The 19,210-nt window shown below is 48.2% G+C and overlaps 1 protein-coding gene across 3 annotated transcripts in view; it reads right to left on the bottom strand.

The window, feature by feature from the left end:
- Nucleotides 1–2,835: 2,835 nt before the first annotated feature.
- The window catches only part of IGF1R (insulin like growth factor 1 receptor), a 289,574-nt gene continuing 273,199 nt past the window's right edge, over nucleotides 2,836–19,210 (bottom strand). For 2 of the 3 annotated variants that reach the window (XM_007518792.3, XM_060179335.1), the window contains exons 19-21: nucleotides 18,478–18,607; nucleotides 15,627–15,761; nucleotides 2,836–9,948 (exon numbers count right to left, since the gene is read on the bottom strand). In XM_007518792.3, coding sequence (XP_007518854.1) covers nucleotides 9,573–9,948; nucleotides 15,627–15,761; nucleotides 18,478–18,607 — 641 coding nt within the window. In that variant the 3' untranslated portion in view covers nucleotides 2,836–9,572. Of the gene's footprint in view, nucleotides 9,949–15,374; nucleotides 15,505–15,555; nucleotides 15,762–18,477; nucleotides 18,608–19,210 lie in introns of those variants that run through there. The other variant, XM_060179336.1, reaches the window with a different exon arrangement.

Here is a 19,210-nt window from a genome sequence, read left to right as displayed (position 1 = left end):
AGTGTGCTAACACTATTATTTGTTTCATAATGAGTGAAAGTCCATCACATCACCTGGTACCAATGGGTAGATTCCCTATAAAATATGTCTGTGGTTTGCTAATAGAGGGGTAGGCAGGCCTCCCTAATTTTGCCATTAGTCCTCTCCACACGTGCATTTTGAAAATGCAGTACAGGGCCCCTTCTGAAAATGAAACTTGAGTCATTTGACATGAAACAGATCAGAGTCTCACTGTGACAGATCAAAGCCTGTGCAGTGGGAGGTCTGGCCACGTGTATATGTCTGTGAGTTTGTTAATGTGGAGAGTCTGGAACTCTGGATCCCACCCCCACACACACACACACACACACATACACACACCTCCTGTTCTAGCTCCTGTCAATGGATAGTGGCAAGCAGGAGGACCAGTTTAACTACTGACACTTGCCTGGCACAGTAACATACATATTAAAAATACTTTCATTTATATCTGGTCCCAAGGAATGAACCTCATGCATCTGTGATCACACTTACTGAACAATCCCGCTAGTCTTAACTTTTGAAAATTATTTATGCTTGGAATCCAGTGGTAGTGCAGCGGGTTAAGTGCAAGTGGCACAAAGCACAAGGACCAGCGTAAGGATCCTGGCTCAAGCCCCCAGCTCCCCACCTGCAGGGGAGTCACTTCACAGGCGGTGAAGCAGGTCTGCAGGTGTCTATCTTTCTCTCCCCCTCTGTGTCTTCCCCCCCCCCTCCATGTCTCTGTCCTATCCAACGACGACGACATCAGTAACTACAATAACTACAAGGGCAACAAAAGGGAATAAATAAATTTTTAAAAATTATATATGCTTAAAGGGGAAAGGGCAGGCAATAGTGCAGTGCGTTAAGGGCACATGGCGGGAAATACAAGGACCAGCTCAAGGATCCCTTCAAGCCCTCAGCTCCCCACCTGCAGGGAGGTCAGGTGTCTGTCTTTCTCTCCCCCTCTGTCTTCCCCTCCTCTCTTGATTTCTTTCTGTCCTATCTAACAACAATAAGAACAGCAACAAAATGGGGGGAAAAATGGCCTCCAAGAGCAGTAGATTTGTAGTGCAGGTACTGAGCCCCAGTGATAACCCTGGAGGCCAAAAAAAAAAAAAGAGGAGGAGGAGAGATAGCACAGCTTCACCATCCATGGAATTCCCTTGGTGCGTCCATGTGGTAACAGAGCAAACCATGGCCTTGAGCAAAGTAAAGCCTGCTTTCTACCTGAAAAACTTTTTTTTTATTTATAAAAAGGAAACGTTGACAAAACCATAGGATAAGAGGGGTACAGCTGGGAGTCGGGCGGTAGCGCAGCGGGTTAAGCGCAGGTGGCACAAAATGCAAGGGCCGGCTTAAGGATCCCGGCTCCCCACCTGCAGGGAAGTCGCTTCACAGGCAGTGAAGCAGGTCTGCAGGTGTCTGTCTTTCTCTCCCCCTCTGTCTTCCCCTCCTCTCTCCATTTCTCTCTGTCCTATCTAACAATAACGACATCAATAACAACAACAATAACTACAACAATAATGAAAAACAAGGGCAACAAAAGGGAAAATTAAAAAAAAATTTAAATATATAAAAAGAGGGGTACAGCTTCGTACAGATCCCACCACCAGACCTCCATATGCCAACCCTCCCCTGATAGCTTTCCTACTCTTTATCTATCACTTGGTTGGGAAATCTCCCTTGTCCAGAACCGTCTCAAGATCTCTCCCTCAGAAGGCTCCATTCACATGTGCCTGTCCCAGTGACCTGTTCTTCCCTTTGAATTTATACTGGCACCCCTGCTTGGCGTTAGTTTGCAAACTACGGCTTAAAAGACTCAGTTCTGGCTGTCACATAACTAATTGAGGGACCTTGGGAATATCGGGGGGTTTGCTCCTCCATGAGACAGTGATGTAAATCCTGGTGTGTGGATCTCAAAGTGCATACCTTCCTGAGTGGCAGCTCATAGTTGACATGTGCAGGGGGATATCAAATAGTTTTGCTGGGTCTAAAGACATGGGAGAGATTTTTATAGGGGGTAGAGTGGTTCAGAACTCACACATGTGGTCTGTGTGATTTCATAGCACTTGAGCCACTTCTCCATTCAGATACTGAGCCAGAGGGTGCAAAGGCACTACTCGTCATGTCAGGCCTCAAACCTGGGCCACATTCAAGGCAAATATACATCTCACCAGAACTCTCTCACCCTGGGAAAGATTCTTAACTATATGATTCAGTGCCTTCATCTTCAGAAAAAAAAAAAAAAACACTGCTCCTTCTGGCTGTGGACAAGTTCAGAAGACTGACAGCACACAAGAACCTGTCTGGGAGGAGGAAAGCTACTGGCTTGACACCAGTCAGGGTGGCTTTCTAAAGCAGGAGACTGTTCAGCTTGGCATGCTTTCAGGATTGTTTACACTTCTGACGTGTTTACCTGACCCTCTCTGAGGATGGGAGGCTTGTGCATGGCACCCACAAGGAACATAGAAAGGTGGAGAGTGTGACTCCTAGCTTGGACTTAATCCAATCTCAAACCCACGTTGGCCTGAGTTTTATCAGCAGAAGGTATAGAAAGCCTATACTAATCAGTCATAAACAGCCTTAAGAGTTCTGGCATTTATATATATTCAGATTCTCTTCTGGCTGACTTAATGGAGTGAGAAGCTAAATGGCATGCCTGTCTTCACTGGCAATCTGCTTGTTGAAGGGGTTCAGCCATCAAGAACCCAGCAAAGCCTTCATGGTGAACACCTCCTAGTGACATGTGAATGCACTTGCCACGAGTCCCTGCTCAGATGTGTGGTTATTCTTCCAGAAAAGGGAGGACAGGACAAAGTCAGAGACCAAAAATGCATACAATTCTTTTATTTAACTTAAACCATGTAGTACTTTAACTACTAGAAAAAAGCAGAGTAAGAGAAACTAAAGTCGCCTTAGCTTCAGCCATTCAAAATAGACAAAGTTTCTTTTTTCCCCATAATGTAAAGAATCCAGAATATATCGCAATAACAGGAATAAATTCTTACAACAGAATATACAAAAACATTTGGAAATTTTTTATCTACTGATTTTTTTATATAAACAGAGGAATTTTTTTAGGAATAATTTATACATGGAAAGTCATTTTATGTAACAAATTGGCCATATTAACTACATTTTTTGTTGTTTTTTTTTTAAAAAAACTTTTTTTTTTTACAAAACATTTTTAAACAAGAAAATTCAGAAAATGCATTGTTTGTGATGCATTCATTCCATCTTGCCTTCTGGTTTGACTTTATTTTTATATCCCAGAGGTAGACAAACTCTGGCAAACCTCTCACCTCAACCTCACTGGCTTTGAAGGCAGATGGGTGTTTCCGCCAGTCATCTATCCAACCTATGCCTGTGCCTACACAGTGGCAAACACCTATCTGAATGAATAGTTGAAAATAAAACCCAAATTGTTTCTGGACCTTTCTCCTGCTTGGTGCAAAACATCCAGAGATTTTCAAGGACGAGGATTGTTGCAGTGTTGTGTAGACATAGCCAACAATACCTCAGGAGCTACAGGCATGGAGTGAAAGTGGGACAAATTTTGGTGAATGTAGTTTTTATTTAAAAACAAACAAACTGGGATTGGGAAAGGGGATCTTCAGCGTTCTGCCTTAAGGAAAAGCAAATTGGGTTTCTTCCTTTTTATACTAAAGCATTAATCACAAGGTGAGGCTTGGAAGCCAACAGTCTGTGCACGTCAGTATTTTCTATAACTCTGTAATAAGTCTGTGTGCTGTGGTCATTGTGGAAATCATTGGCTGTTCAGCCAAGGCTTCCTATCTCTGGGTATTGTTTAACAATGGCAACAATCAAACCAAGCAAACCACATGCTGAATAGGGCCACATGCACTGAGGGGCTGGCAACACCTCTGCTGTTTCCTTAGCCAGTGAGGTTCCTTTAGTCTGTTAAAAGTAGCTACACTCCAAAGGGAAATGACTGATAAAAGATGATCCCCTTCCCAACCAGAGGGTTCTGGAAGACCAAGATACTGAAGATACAGAACTATTTAAATCGTCATCATTCCTTTAATATAAACTAGGGCACAAAGCATGGAGTGGAGTTGGGGGAAATCTTTTTTTTCTTTTCTTTTTTTTGGCATATTGTAAAGCTAGCTAGTTAACAGGTGTCCTAAAAAAATCACAAACACACATTTGCACACAGAGAAAAAAAGTCTTTAAATTATTTCCGGCAATTATAAACTACAAACATTTTATAAAATTATTCTATGTTCTTACAAAAATGCAATGAAACATTTAATTAGTTCTTGTAAACCAGATCTTCGTCAACTGACTACCCGTAATCTACTGGACTTAAGAGCCCTATTGAAAACGCTAATGGGTGACTAAAACAATGTTTACCAGGAAGATGTGGACACACACAAACGTGGACATACAGATGAGTGATCTTTATGTTCTTGCATAAACAAAACAAAAACCTAAAGTCATGCCCCAGGACTGACCACTGACAGGTACAGTGCCGGTCATGTTCTTGAACAGTCCTACTTAACTCTAGGATAAGTTTCCAAAGGAGGATGTTGGGTTTATTATTTAAATGCCTGTAGATGATGGTTGTTCCTCGGTGTGGTCTATCCTTTCAGAAACCATCAAATTCAAAATGTGGCCCACACTTCTTCAAAGCCCTGGACTGTCCTGCTCACATTCTCTTCATGTCACATCAGATTCCCATTTACAGTGGTTTCCTTTTGCCTGACTGCTCCCCCATCAAGATGTGCTCATGTACTTTTTCTTGGAATAACCAGTTAGTCATCTAGCTGGAGGCCAAGACTGGAAACCCCCTGGCCTGTCCCAGGTCTGTATCTTCAGCATCTCTGGTAACAGAGAGGTTCAACCTAAAGCATCCTCTCTTGAGGCTCTCGGTTGTACCATCATCTACTTCTGAGTGAAGTCAGTTTGACTTTGATCACTGGTTCTTAAGGAGTGGGTCTCTGGTCCAGAACTTTCAGTTTAGCTCAGGTAATGAAAACTCCAACAAACATAGAAATAACATTAACAAAGGAACAAACCCCAAACCTTGGATGCATCACTCGGACTGCTGGAATGGGCCAAGGCATGCTACAGAGCAGTACTGTCAACTGGGCGCCTAGGTTTTAGAAAGGAGTTGGCTGCAATACTATCTGGCTGCCCTGGGAGGATCCAGCAGTGACAGCGAGGGGCCTTGGACCGAGCATCCTAGCCTTCTCACTGGTCTGAACTTAGTGTGACCATGTCTTTGTCAAGTACGGTCACTGGCCCACACAGGTGGGCTACTGAGAAAGAAGCTTTGGTGGAACAAACTGGCTTGGAATTTGGCATCCTACCTGGACCATCAGTATGTTATCCCAACCAAAACACCATTTCACACCAAGCAGTTAGTCATTGGGTAGTTCCACAACAACCACTTTTCTAGTTTCCTAAGCCGCTTGTCCTACCATTGAAATGTTAACAGAGTGAAAGGTGAGGCCAACGTTGGCCATGGACATTGTCTTCTATCTTCCAAGGAGGAAGCTTGCTCCAGCTGTGCATCAAGCCCCACAACACCCTGTGGGGGAGACTCTGGGAGCGGGGCTGTAGACACAGGTCTCCCTTACACAGCTGAAGTGCCACAATGTTTCCAGAATATGCCAGCTCCTGCTGCCTCGGGGGAAGGGCTGTGTGTGATAATGTTCTAATGCTCACATCAGTTCAACTATGTGCCTCAGTGGTTCAGGTGCGCCAAGCAGTGTGAGCTGCTCTCAGGAGGTTGCATGGGAAATGCCACAACTCAGCTTGGTTAAATTATGTGGAGCATATGAAAGAGGAAAATCAAGAAGAGGCTGGGAAGTCAGCATGAAAGTAGGCTAGAACTGTGGATAGATGATGCCTTGGCATATAGTCAAGATATGGGTGGTTTGGTCCAGTAAAATGACTGCACCATCAACATGAACAAAAGTCTGTGTTTCATTTGAGTATTTCTGAAGCATTTGTTATGAATGGGCACTACGCTACTAGTGTTTTCCTTTTACTTAAAGCAAAACCACCTACATCAAAAACAACAAAACAACACCAACAACTTGGACAGTTTTTAACAAAACTCTACTGAGAGATCTGTAGAAATCCAGTTGTGGAAACCGGTAGGTATGTGCAAAAGAGAAGAGAGGCCACTATTCCCAGGGGTCACCTACAGTGTGGAAGAAGAAAACCCTGATCAGACAATAGTCTTGATGATGATGGGCAAGAGCCCAGGGGACTGGGGACAGGAGGGTCGTGTTTTTGGAGGAGGAAAGATGCTCCTGAGAGTAACTGCAGGACCAGAACTGGTAAGGAGCCCTCCACACTTGGGAAAACCACCCACCACGTTTCCCAGGTAGAACCACCAGTGCCTGTGAGAGCAGCTGCCGGAAGAGGAGAGGTGCCGTCCACCAGCGAGCAGCAGGACGACAGATGGAGGCACAGTTCCAACCGGGTACCAAACCCCCGGCAAGAAACTACGTGCCCACCACGGGCCCTTTCCAGCCTGAAGGTTTGGTATGTCCTTATTTTCCCCTGGGGAGGAAGAGGTGAGGCTGAGATGGAGAGAGGTCTGGAGAGGGAGGAGGAGGCCTTTCTCTGTACATCCTCCGTAGGACCTGGCTTTGGGAGCAGAAGGCCCAGAGGCGTCAGCTGACACAGGGCTAGCCAGGGTGCAAGAGTCACAACAGAATGGAGTGACCCAAACATGCAGGATTCTATAGGAGAGACTGCCTGCTGCACCCTGGCATTCACATCTGTTCTCCAAATCTGGGAACAACTGCTCCTTCCCTGATGGGATCTGATGGCCAAGCAGTCTGTTTTGAGGGCAGCTAGGTGCCTCCCCACTGCGAAACCTAGTCTCCGACTCCTACGGCAATTTTTTTTTTTGCAGGGGGGTCATGGGGCTGGGAGGAGGACTCTGCCAGCTCTCAAAACCAAGCCAGGAGGAGAACAAGAGTTGTACAGGAGATATTTCAGAGAAAGGCAAGCTGTCAGACAGGAGGGTGAGGAGAGTTTGGACCCCGGGACACCGCCTGGCCTCGTGTGTTACCCGGTGCATGTGTAGCCTGTGGTGTGGATGAGGTTACCAGTATCAACGGCATATTGTCAGGTGCTGAGAAATGTGAGATGTAGTCTTTTTTTTTTATATATATATACACATATAAAAAAATAAAGAGTGAGGTAGATAAATGTTTTAAAAAAAAACACCAAAGAAAACTAAAAACTGTCCCGTCCTACATACACAACACACAAGCTCTTTTCTCAGTATTGAAATTCATAAGAGGGCCTCTCTACAGTGACTGAAACTGCTACCACAAAATAAGTTAGAAGAAAAACTAAGTACCTTTTTTTTTCTTTTTCTCAATTTTTTTCTCTAAAGAGGAAAAACAAACGATGGGACAGAGACTAGAAAAAAATCATGGGATTGAAACTACAGAAAATCCAAAATATATATAAAAAAGCACTACAAACCTTATTTGTGTGTTTCCTCCCCAGTCCCAACTAATAGTCACCATACTCTAGCTTTGCTCTAACTCACAATTTTAACAGTTCATCCAAGAACTCTTGTGCTGTCATCACTCTGGTGAGAAGTGCTAAGAAATAAACAAAACTAGACTCCCAGGCCCTCAGGAAATGAATTCCTCGCCCAGGGAGAGCAAGCTAGGACCAGGGCTCTGGTCCCCAAGGGGGCAGCCACATCAGCCCAGTGGCCTTGGCTGGCTGACCTGGAGGTACACTTACTAACACCCCCAGGAGGCAGCTCTGACACCCCACTCCCCATCATTGTCAAGGAGGGTGCTAGGGACCTGTTTCCAACAGGTAGGAAGGGTGTTATGAGGATGGCCCTCGCAAACTCAGCAGCTGCTTTGCATGGGATGGAAGGACTAAATAGCCATTAAAAAAGTAGCGATCCAAATGCCTAGTGTCTGCAGTTCAAACTGCTGTTGTACCCAAGAATTAAAAAAATAGATATATGTGTGCCACAACCAAAAAAATAGAAGGCGGTGGAGGGGTGTTGTGGGGAGAGAGGGTGAAGCTTCCTAGACAAAGGTGGTTATGAATGCTGGGCAGGGCTGTGTGAAAGATTGAACTTTTTTTTTCTTTTGTGACCTGAGTTTGTATCATGTCTTGCACTGCTAACAGACTCAACCACTGTGAGAGTGGACTGAGGAGAAGTGGGCCATGAGGCCCACAGGGTGGCCCTGGAAGAGGAGGGGGTAGAGGTCAAACCGTCTCCCCCCTCGTCGACCCATGGGTTCCAACAGAACTGATAGAGCAGGGGGAATGGGGAGGTGTATTTATCAAAAGGCATCCAACAGTTCATGGCAAATTATGTTTAGAGAATAGTATCAATTACGGGGAAAAGAGCAGGAAAGTCGCGCGCTCTAGTACAAAGCATAAGAAGTCTCTCGGAGTGAGCAGAAAAGGGAGGGGAGACCTGAAGGTTTTCATAGATTAAATCCACAAAGATAAAGAACAAAAAAAAAAATAGCAGCTTTTTTTTTCTGTACAGACGTATAGATAGATGAATATCTGAACCGTAAAAAAGTTATAAAAGTGACATTATAGACGATGTGTATGCAAATGCCTCATGGTCTTAACATACAACTGTAAGGCCCATGAGGAAGTCCTAGTAACAGAGAGAATGTCAGCAAAGCTCAGGCTGCTTGAATCCATTGACTGCTTGTCTTCTTACTGTGGTGGTGGAGGTGGATGACTTTCCTTCCTTGCAGCCCTGAAACCCCTTCCCATCTGTGTCCTTGAGGCCAGAAAGCATTCAGCCAGGCTCTGCTGGGACCTGGGGGCAGAGGGACTGGCAGATGAAAGTGGGCAGGGAAGCCAGCTCAGCTGCCCCCCCATTTCATTTGACAAAGCCCCAGTTCTGTCCAGACCTCCTTAAACCCCCTCCCCCCCAGCCTCTGTAATGACCTCATCAGAAGCAACTAGAGGGGCATGAAGAGGAGACTGGGGGTGTGTGTGTGGCTGGCTGGCAGAATTACAGATGCATGATGGCCCTTTTAAAATGATGCTGGTCCCTACAAAGATTAGAGACACAGTAAAAAGTTCCTTCCCATTGTGTGTGTGTTCTTTGTTTTATATATAAAGACCTCTAATGACAGGCAGGTTAGGTTCAAGGGCAATGTGGGGCCACATGGGAAAGGACAGCCACTTCCTCAGTCTGACTCAAAAGGTGTCCCGGCTGAGCTGGTACATTATTCTATTATGAGGCAGAGAGAGATTGAGAAAGGGGAGATGGAGAAAGAAGAGAGAAGAGATGGAGATGACTTGATTCTCAAATGTTCTGTTGCTATTAAGTGTTGTCATTAAGGTTCTTAAAGGCCCATGTCAGTTAAGGGTTTGGGTCAGGAAATAAAAAGCTGCTTGCATATTGAAAAAAGGAACATCCCAAACGTGTTTACTGCAGAGAAGCCGTCTCCTGTGGGCAGCCATGGCAGTTCTGAAGATCCACTGAGGTACAGGAGGCTGTGGATAGATCGTTAGCACTCTCCCCCCCACCCGCCGAGCGTGCCCCGTTACTGTTGGCCCGGGCTGGGCTCCGAGGATCAGCAGGTCGAGGACTGGGGCAGAGGCAGGGCCCGCTCGTTCTTGCGCCCCCCGTTCATGTGCGCATAAGGCTGTCTCTCGTCAAAGCTGGCCCGCAGCACCAGCACGCCTGGCCCGTTCTCGGCCTTGTGTCCTGAGTGTCTGTCGGGTAGCGGCAGTGAGGACGAGGATGCCGAGGGGTCCAGGGGGACACTCTCCATGTTCTCGGGCTCGAGGTCCAGCTCCTCGGGCTCAGGTGGCTTGTTCTCCTCACTGTAGTAGAAGGAGACCTCCCGGAAGCCGGGCTCCATCTCGTCTTTGATGCTACTGATGATCTCCAGGAAAGAAGGCCGCATCTTGGGGTTGTACTGCCAGCACATGCGCATGAGCTCAAACCTGCGGTGGGGACAGACAGAATTGGGCCTGAGCTGCATGGGAGAGCTGACTAGGCTGTGCAGGGTTGTGGGGCCCCCACCAACGTGGGAGCTACAGAGCACTCCAGAGTGTGCGGCCCCCTCTTCCCTCACATCCTGGTACTGTGCGACTCACCCGGAGCCCGGGGCCCCTCTGGGCGCAAGACCTACACCCTCACTTACAGAAGTCTAGGTTCCTCCGAAGTCGGGGGTATGTGTCAGAACATTACTTCCAGAATGAGGCTGAAGGGGGCTTTGTCGTCTCCATAGCACAGTGGAGGAGGACTCAGTGTCCCCACAGCACTGTTTCTGTGGAGGACACCTGCACTACTTTTTTTTTAAAAAAGAGACTTAATTATTTACATCAGAGATAGTTTCATGTGAAGAGGAAGGATGAGAAAGAAGTCAGAGCACTTAACACTGGATTTCAACTGAGAGATTCAGGAGCACAAGCCCGATGCTCACCCAGCTTAGCTCTTTCCTCTGCCCAAATCCATGCTCTATTTTTGTTTGTTCCGCCACCAGGGTTATCACAAGCTCAGTGTCTGCACGCCTCCACCACTCCCGGCGGCCATTTTATTCTTTTTAGATAGAAAGAGATACTGCAGTGTCACTACACCACTTGTGAAGATTGCCCCCCTGAGGGGGCCGGGCAGTAGCACACTGGCTTAAGCACACATAGTACAAAGCACAAGGACCTGCGCAAGGGTCTCAGTTTGAGCCCCTGGTTCCCCACCTTCGGGGGATTGCTTTGCAAGCAGTGAAGCAGGTCTGCAGGTGTCTCTCTCCCCCTCCTCGCAATTTCTCTCATAGGAAAAAACAAAGTGGCCACAGGAGCAGTGGATTCATAATGCAGGCACCGAGGAGGCACCCTGGAGGCAAAAAAAAAAAAAATTGCCCCCTGCAGGTACTCCCATCTGGTAGGTAGCTGTAGATCCTATACACAGTCATGTATTGTTCTACCAGATGAGCCAACTCCTAACCCCACCTGTGCTAAGTCTAAGGTCTCAGTTGGTGGAATGGGACTGTAGGTGGTGAGTGCCAACTGGATGACACAAAGCAGGCCTGGTCCCTCTAGTAGTAGAGGACTGCCTAGAACCTAGTGCCAGGCCAGGGACAGGTGGGTACCACAATAGTTGGCTTCACAACGGCATATCCTCTGTAAAGCCTTCAGTCACCTGAGCCCTAAGGGAGCACAGGGAGATGGGAGAAGACAAGTGCTGCCCTGACTCCCAAAGACCTGGACTTTGACAAGTGATCAGAACAGCTGCAGAGGGGGGTACTTCTGAATGCAAGCGGGTAGGGGACTGCGTGTGCACCAGCTAGCTGAGCCACTCCCTGGAGCAAACATTCAGAAGGTAGACGAGCCCTGTCCAGGTGGGCACAGAGTACAGGGGAGCTTTGGTCCTCAAGTGAGTATCTGGCCCTTTCTTACATGAACTTGAAACCAGTGTCTTTCCTTCCATATCTTCTCTCAGGAAATTCTGTCCTGGGACATCTGTCTAAAGAAATACTTTTTAAATGGCCCAGTGGAGCTCATCATATGAAGGAAGGCTTCACAAAGCCTCCCAAGTGGGCTTATGATCCTCTTCCCTTTGACCCAAGGAAACTTTCAGTCGGGGGCCGGAGGGCTGCAGAGACACAGGCCTGTAAAGAGAAAGCTTTCAGACTACCTTGAAAACCATGGGGACAGAAACCAGGTGAAGTCATCTGGAACAGTCTGACTTTTGGGGGAAAGTGGGGCTGGGGGCGAGGCTTGTTCTGCTACCTGATTTTGTGAGTCCAGTTTTACTGGATGGGAGCCAGCCCGCTTGGCTTGTTTATGGAGTATCTGCCACTGCTTCTGAGCTGCAGGTGGAAGGGGTAGCTGAAGCCCAGACCACTTGGCCTCTAAAGCCCAGACATTTCATGGCTGGCCCTGGACAGTCCCATTCTAGGGAATATAGAACTAGACCAAGCATGAGGGCCAGGCTGAGAGCTGGCAGAAAGACTGCTCATGAGCCACTTGAGTCCAGAGTCTGGGTAGCAGGTACTGTGTTAGAAATCTGCAGGTTGTCAGGTACCAAGAGGTGAAGGCACTGCCCATTTTCCCCGAACCAGGGATGGGTGCATGAAGCTGGGACTGTCACAGCCTTTTCTCCTGAGCCAAACAAGAGAAACGCTGGCCCCGCCAAGGATCCTCCTCGCTCTCCCCACTGAACTGAGCACTCATGGGGTTACATGGTAACAGATCACTCCCCAACCTCAAAGTAAACAAAAATAAGGCAGGACTATAAATACATGCACTTGCTCTTGGGGCTCCGCCGTGATTTCCTCTCTGGCTGATGGACTGGACCCTGAATAGAACTGCAACCAGCACCCAGCACACATGATAGGCCCTGGTTCTGTGCTCTGTGGCTCGTGGGTGGGGGAAGCCATACCAGTGACATCAGCACAAAGCAGCCATGTGATGCTGCTATGAAACCATCCCAGGGCTGCCCATAAAAGGAAGTCTTTTCACTCCACGGGACTGGAGACATTGTTTACACTAGCTCCCCTAGAAAACTTTCCAGGGGCCTGGAGAAGGATTTATGAGCTGATAAAATTCCTCTTTAAAGGGAAATACAAAAAGGGGTACATTCTTTACAACTAGGTAGCACAGGCAAATGGGAGGGAGCTGGTTTTTGACTGAGCATGAAGGGGTGCTCACAGCCCTTGGCCTGAGTGAAGGCAGTCACCAAACGGAGCTCCTATCTCACCATGAGGCAGGGTAGATGGGACACTTATGACTCCAGGAGGCTGGGGTGTAAGGGACAACAGCACCCCATCTCTCTACCCTGCACTCAGCAACCCCCCCCCCAAACTCCTGGCTCCATAGAGTGCAGGCTGGGCACCTTAATGGGCAACAAGAAAGCTATAGATTCAGTCAGGAGTCAGCTGCGTTGTTTCATGTTTATCTATTAGCAGATGACTCTCCAAACTACGAAGTTACAGTACTTTCCTAAAGTCTGCCCACTGAGGTGCTCCTGAGAGAAGGGGCTTGGCCTACAAGGGAGATGGCTTCTTGCCTCAAGGTGCATGACTCAGGCTCACTCTAACCCTGGTCCCCAAACCTTACCATGCAGTCCTTCTAGTCAGACTTGGGAAAGGCAGTGCCAGCCCTGTTTCTGAGGTGAGCAAGGTGGACCTAGATGAGCTCAAGGCCGTGTGGTCTTGAGTATGGAAAGGGAGCCTGAGAAACAGGCTTTGTTGTCAGCTAAATTAATTCAAACTGAGTCAAGGCATGGGCACCTGCAGCTCTGGCCATGAACCAGGGGGCTGGAACCCAGGGGCCTTTCCCTCTACAGCCTGAGCACTGGGGTGCAGAGGGCCTAGTCTCAGTGACTGTCTCTGCAACAGGCCGCCACACCTGCTCCCAGGTAACACCAAGCAGTCTCTTTCTGTGGCCACCTTGCCCTATCATCCATCCATCCATCCAAAGTGGGTTCCCTTTAAAGTGAAGGCCCAGGGCTTTTTGACAACTCCAGGCCATTCTTTCATTCAGATAGAGACCACAGCTCCAGAGAGCTGCTTCTTCTGTTACCAAAAGAAGAATGCTACTTCCATGTGCTACCCAAACTCGAAGCTGGGTTGCACACACAAGATAAGTGGTACATGCCCCAACCCAGTGAAGTCTCCCTCCAGCCTCTACTGGAACATATTTTCCTTATCCAAACACTCCCCATGAAACCAGCTAGTCTCCTTTCACTTTTTGTTCCTCTCAGGAGCAAGGAAACATTTGCCAAGGGGGTTCTAGATGGCAAAGCACAGATGCCTCCTGCAGTAAAAACATTTAATACCCAGGAGTAGCTGCTGTGCGAATTTCCTTGTCACTCTATGCTGGGAACAGGAAGCAGTCTGCCATTCTTGGGGCTGGTGGGCTGCTTCTCAAGCCTATTCAGTGAATATTGAGACTAGACACCTGGGGGGCATGTCAGCTTTAGGAATCACACAGGTTTCCCAGAGGCAAGTGTTTCCCTTGTCAAAGAGAAGGCACAAAAAGAATGCCTTACTTCCCACCACCCCAAAACCATAGGGGCAGAATTCACACCTGCATTCCCAGACTGTTTTGTCAGCTTGCAGGAACCCAGCTGCTGTTAGTGTAGGCTTCTGCTTTGGCAGCACATATAGTCATGCAAACTTGGCACTCCCCCCTCCTCTAAAGCATCACTTTCTTTTTGGTTCTGAAGGAAGCTTTTTCTCACCATGGGATGGGTGGTCCTCACCACATGGTGTGCACATAAACTCTCGACTCTGCTTCTGCATCCACTACAGCTGCCCGTGTACCAGGGTGTGGGCATGTGGACAGGGTCATTCTTAAGTGTAAGATCTGCTCTGCCTGTGGCAGTTGTGACTGTAGGGGTCACTAGACCTAAGGTGTTTGCCCTGCCCTGGTGGAGGGGAAGCCAGCAGTGTCCTAGGAGAGGGCAGGTTCGGTCTTCCCTTGGCAGTGGTCCCTGTAGCCCAGACTGGAAGCCAGCTTCTCAGATGGCCCTGGCTACCACCCTGCCCCATCTGAATATGGACAGGACTTGTGAGTAGGTTGCTCGTCAGTTGAGTTTGCTAGTCTTCAAGCAGTATCCAGGACAGGAGACCTGTTATAGATTAAGTGGCCGAATCCTGAGCACCCACAAGAGGCCCTGAGCCTTAGCAGAGGAGCTGTCACCCACGGAAAGCATGAGGGACTGAAAGAGCAGTGGTGTGGACTGCTGGGGCTAAGTCACTGGGGTGTGTGATCACACTTGTAGCTTGATGGGCTACTTGGACAGACAGACAGCTTAACCACTCCTCTGGGACCCACCCCCATGTGACACAGGGCCTGGCCCTGACGAGCGCTTCTAGGAAGCGCCTGAGCTTGGCATACTAGGGTAGCTAATTTTCTCTCTATTGCGATCCAGAAGATTCTGAGTCTTGCCTTGGTGTAGCAAACAAGCCCACTGCTGCTCCCTGGAGCTGCCATGTGTAGTCACGAACTTCTCTTCCCATCCTCTCTCTGACCTGCTCCAGGAAAAAATGACTGTAGGGGCTTGACAGTGGAGTGCAGAATCCCAGGCTTGTTGTTCTCTGCCTCACAAAATATTCCAGAGCTGTGTCTGCAAAGATGTCACCTGAGCCCTGTGCCTATGCAGGTCACTCTCATAGCTTCTGGGCTTCTCTCCCAAACATCTAATAGAGAAGACGCCTGGGGGGCATTGTTGGTGGCTGAGGTCAAAGTTCTGGGGCTTACGACTAGTCAGTATGTTATCTGCTTGTTGGGGGGAATGTAACCAGCCTTGTGAAAGCACAAGTTGTCCATCCTTTAATTAGAGAGGCCATCCAGCACCAGGCCATGGGCAGGCATACCCCCCTCCCTGTGAGCTCTCTCCCCCATTGGCCCTCATCTTTAAGGTAATGACACAGCTAAGAACAGCAACACCTTTCATGGGTATGAAGAAAGACTGCTTTCATCAAATATTTGAGGCACCACAATACAAAGCACAAAATGGAACAGTTTAAGCGGGGTGGGATGGGATTAGAGACCCACCCAGACTCCTCTTCTGTCCCAGTCCCAACCATGTAGTCCCTTAAGACCAGAGTTGGGGGGGGGGGAATTCCCAGAGGTCCAGGGCCCCAGGAAGAGGGGTCACTGCAGGGGCTACATACAGCATGTCAGGGCAGTTGTCCGGCTTGTCCAGAAGGCCACCCTCCATGACGAAGCGCAGGACCTGCTCATTGGACAGGCCCTGGTACGGCTGCTCAGCCAGTGTGGCGATCTCCCAGAGTACGACCCCGAAGGACCTGTGGGTGAGAGACTCATGAGATGGGCAGAGACCCACCAGGCACTGCCCTCTCCTTTCTGGTGGTTCTTCTGAAGAGCCTTGATGATCGGCCCTGTCCAAGCAGAGCCGCCCTCCCTTCAGTTAGGCATCTGGCATTTTGTGGGGAGGATATGCAGGGCTGTCAAAGGGGCCTTTAAAATGCCAGACACAATCACTCTTGGATGTGGAGTTTGGGTGAGCAGGGCCATGACCTGGCAAAACAGATCTGGTCTTAAAAAAGAAAAAAAAAAAAACTAGACTCCCAGGCCTAGCAAGAGCTGTGACTGAGCAGCCCCAAGGGTCTCTGGTCACACAGCCGCTCCCTGGGTCCCTAAGCTCTAGGCTATTCAGAGGCTCGGCAGGACACAAAGGACAGGAACAGCCACCTCCCTCTCCCCAGACCTAGGGGGCAGGCTTCACGACAAATAAGCACTGCCCCCTTCCTGCGAGGCTTTGCTGGGACTGCTTGCCTGTATGAGTGCATTACTCTTGACAGACATTTTCCAGATAGATGGTGAGAGGCAGAAGGAGAGACACCACTTTGCATGGTGTTCCTATCAGGTGAGCTACCTCCCCAGCCCTGCATCCTTAATTAACAGAGTTTAGCAGAGGGATAAAGTCAGCAGGCAGATTGAGAAGTGACTCCAACCACCACCAGCTCCTGGTAACACAAACGCAAACTGAGGACGTCTTCCTCCCAAGGGGTGTCTCTGCCTTGGCTTTATTTCAGTGGAATAACTCAGGCTGCACAATATCAAGGAGCTGAATGGGGTGATATGTCCTAGCACAGGGGTGCTGGTGACCCCCCCCCCCCCCCCGCCTTAGGGAAGACACATCCTATTAAGAGCAGCGCTCTGACTGTATCGGAATGTTTTCTAAGTTGTTGAAGTTACTGATACTAAAAACAGCTGTTGGACATAAACAGGAGTGACCCCACCCAGGTCCTTTTTAACTCATTTAGCACAACATATTTCTATTTACATTGTGCAAGAGGCCTGGGAAAGCCAAAGACCCAGAGGTCGGAGTTCTAAGGACTGGGTGGTAGGTGTTTCTCTGTCCCCCTCAGCAGAGGGAAGGCAAGTTTCTAAAGTCAATCTGATCCCCAAAGCAGCAGCTCCTGGCCCTCAGGCCTGGGGGTGTGTCAAACTTGCTGTTTGTCCTGACCGGTGGTCTTGGTGTGAGAAGCCACCTGTGGTTCCCTCTCAACCCACAAGCCCCAGATGACTTGGCAGTGCATGAACTCAACCTGAACTTGTTCTCTAACCTTCTGGTCATACCCCTTTCCACAAACCACCACAGCTGTAAACTGGGCTTTGTCCAAAGGCCACCCTGACACCCCACTATCTTCTCAGCATTCTACTGTAGGAAATTCCTCCCTGGTGACAGTTCCCGCAGGTATGGCCCAGGACTCCAGCTCCTTTGGGAAGGCTTCTGTCACTACATCTCCCAAGGATAAGGACTGTCCACTCTGGGCCTCCTAAGCCTCAGGCACACATGTAAGAACAGCAAAGGGCAGGCCTGGCTCTCCACACTGTGTTGTCTCTTCTCTTCCCCTTACATTCTGTCTGGAAAAGGTGAGAGTAGGAAGGTCTTCCAGGAGTGGTGGAATCCTGCAGGTGCTGGTCCACAGCAAATGAAAATCATCCCCATTCCCTCCAAGGAGTGACTTCAATTTAAGCCTAGATAACAGAAGCCTTCCACATTCTCCAGTGTCCACATAGACATTAAATAAACCTGAGGGGTTGGGTGGTAGTGCAAGGACCTTGGTTCGAGCCCTGACTCCCTACTTTCAGGGGAGTCGAAAGAAAAAAAACCCTGAACACTGTGACTGCCTAAGTATCAAATTACTTGACTGATGTACATATTTTTTTATTGGTTCCTAATGGCTATGTCATCAAGAGGGAGGATCACCTTGTATGTCCCTTAGTTGCCAAAGAGAATTCAGGTACCCTTAGGATAGAAACAACTCACTTTTCTCTCATTGTCTTATAAACCAACCTCAAGGTTTGGGGACCCAGGCCTGTCCTCTCTGAACTACAGATTGGTTAAAGAGATAACGACCTTGTGCGTTAGCTCAAGATGCAAATGCAGTTTCCAGTTTGCACTTGTCTTCAGAGTAGGCTAAAAACAGAGTTCCGTCACTCCTCTCTGTGCCATCCAGATAGTTGGAGTAAACAACTATCATCTCTCTATCACATCTACAGCAGGACCTTCCAAGAGGATGGCCAGGAATCTTACTGACATTCTAGAAGATGGAAGTACCAGGTCCTCAATCTGCCAAGAGCTTCCATTGTATTTTAGATCCTGTGTCCTGAGCCGGTGAGCATCCCACCTCAGATACTTTTACTGTTAAGAGAGATGGTAGGCTTCTGCTCTATCCTGTCAACATGGCAGAAAACATGGCTCACATGCTTTAGGTCTAAATACAACATTTCCTGCAATATGAGGGCTTAGGTGAGTTACACACACAACCCAGGTACCTCTTCCTTGCAAACATAACAAGAGCAGAGAGCTCCAGGGTTGGTGTCCTATCAAGTGTGCAGCGAAGGCTGAATGAAACGTGGGTCCTACAAAATTTCAGCAAGTTCTCAAACTCTCTGTCTTCTCCAGCCCACTGATGAGACAGATACAGCAGTGAGGAAGGAGAGTGACTTCTAGGATACTAAAGACAAGGGAAGAGAGGGACAACTTCCTACCAGACGTCAGAGTGAGTGGTGAAGACTCCATCCTTGAGGGACTCGGGGGACATCCAGCGCACAGGCAGCAACCCTTTCCCTCCTTTCCGGTAATAGTCTGTCTCGTAGATGTCTCTGGTCATCCCAAAGTCTGTGAGGGGAGGAGGCAGGAGAGAGTTAGACTGTGCAATCAGCTCTCTGGGGGAGAGTGGAGATGACACCTGCAAGATGATCTGGTCCAAAGTTCAAGGGGCAAGAGCTGATAGGTGTCTTCCTGACCACCAGAGACCAAGAGGTCTCTTGTTTATAGATATTTACAGATTTCCTCTTTTACTGAGTTAATTCTCGTAGTGCCTTTCAAGTAAGAGGGAAACAGCACGCAGCCATCCTTGATTTTCCCACAAGAATGGATGTACTGGCTTCTTTCATGAAATTCTATCACATATGAAAGAAATACAAAGGTCACTTATCCATGGCTTAGAAAGCTGATGAAATATGCAGGAGTTGGCTGACTCAGGAGTTGGGCCTCACTGCCAAAGGAAAAGAAAGTTGTTTTGCAGTCTAGTAAGGGGAAAACATCAAGAGGACCAATTCACAATGAAAAAACAGCTCAGGGCACAAGGCCACAGCCATGCGAGGCTTCTGATGCTATTACTCAATGATGCTTTTCAACACACCACTCCCTCTTGTTTTTGAACATTTCTTCCACTTTCCCGTCTCTAGGAGATGTCACCTAATTATGCTTGGTGCCGGG

This window comes from Erinaceus europaeus, chromosome 20, assembly GCF_950295315.1.
Source record: "Erinaceus europaeus chromosome 20, mEriEur2.1, whole genome shotgun sequence".
Lineage (NCBI taxonomy): Eukaryota > Metazoa > Chordata > Mammalia > Eulipotyphla > Erinaceidae > Erinaceus > Erinaceus europaeus.
Note: the sequence above shows the minus strand (reverse complement) of the source record. Positions and strands in the feature narration are given on the sequence as shown.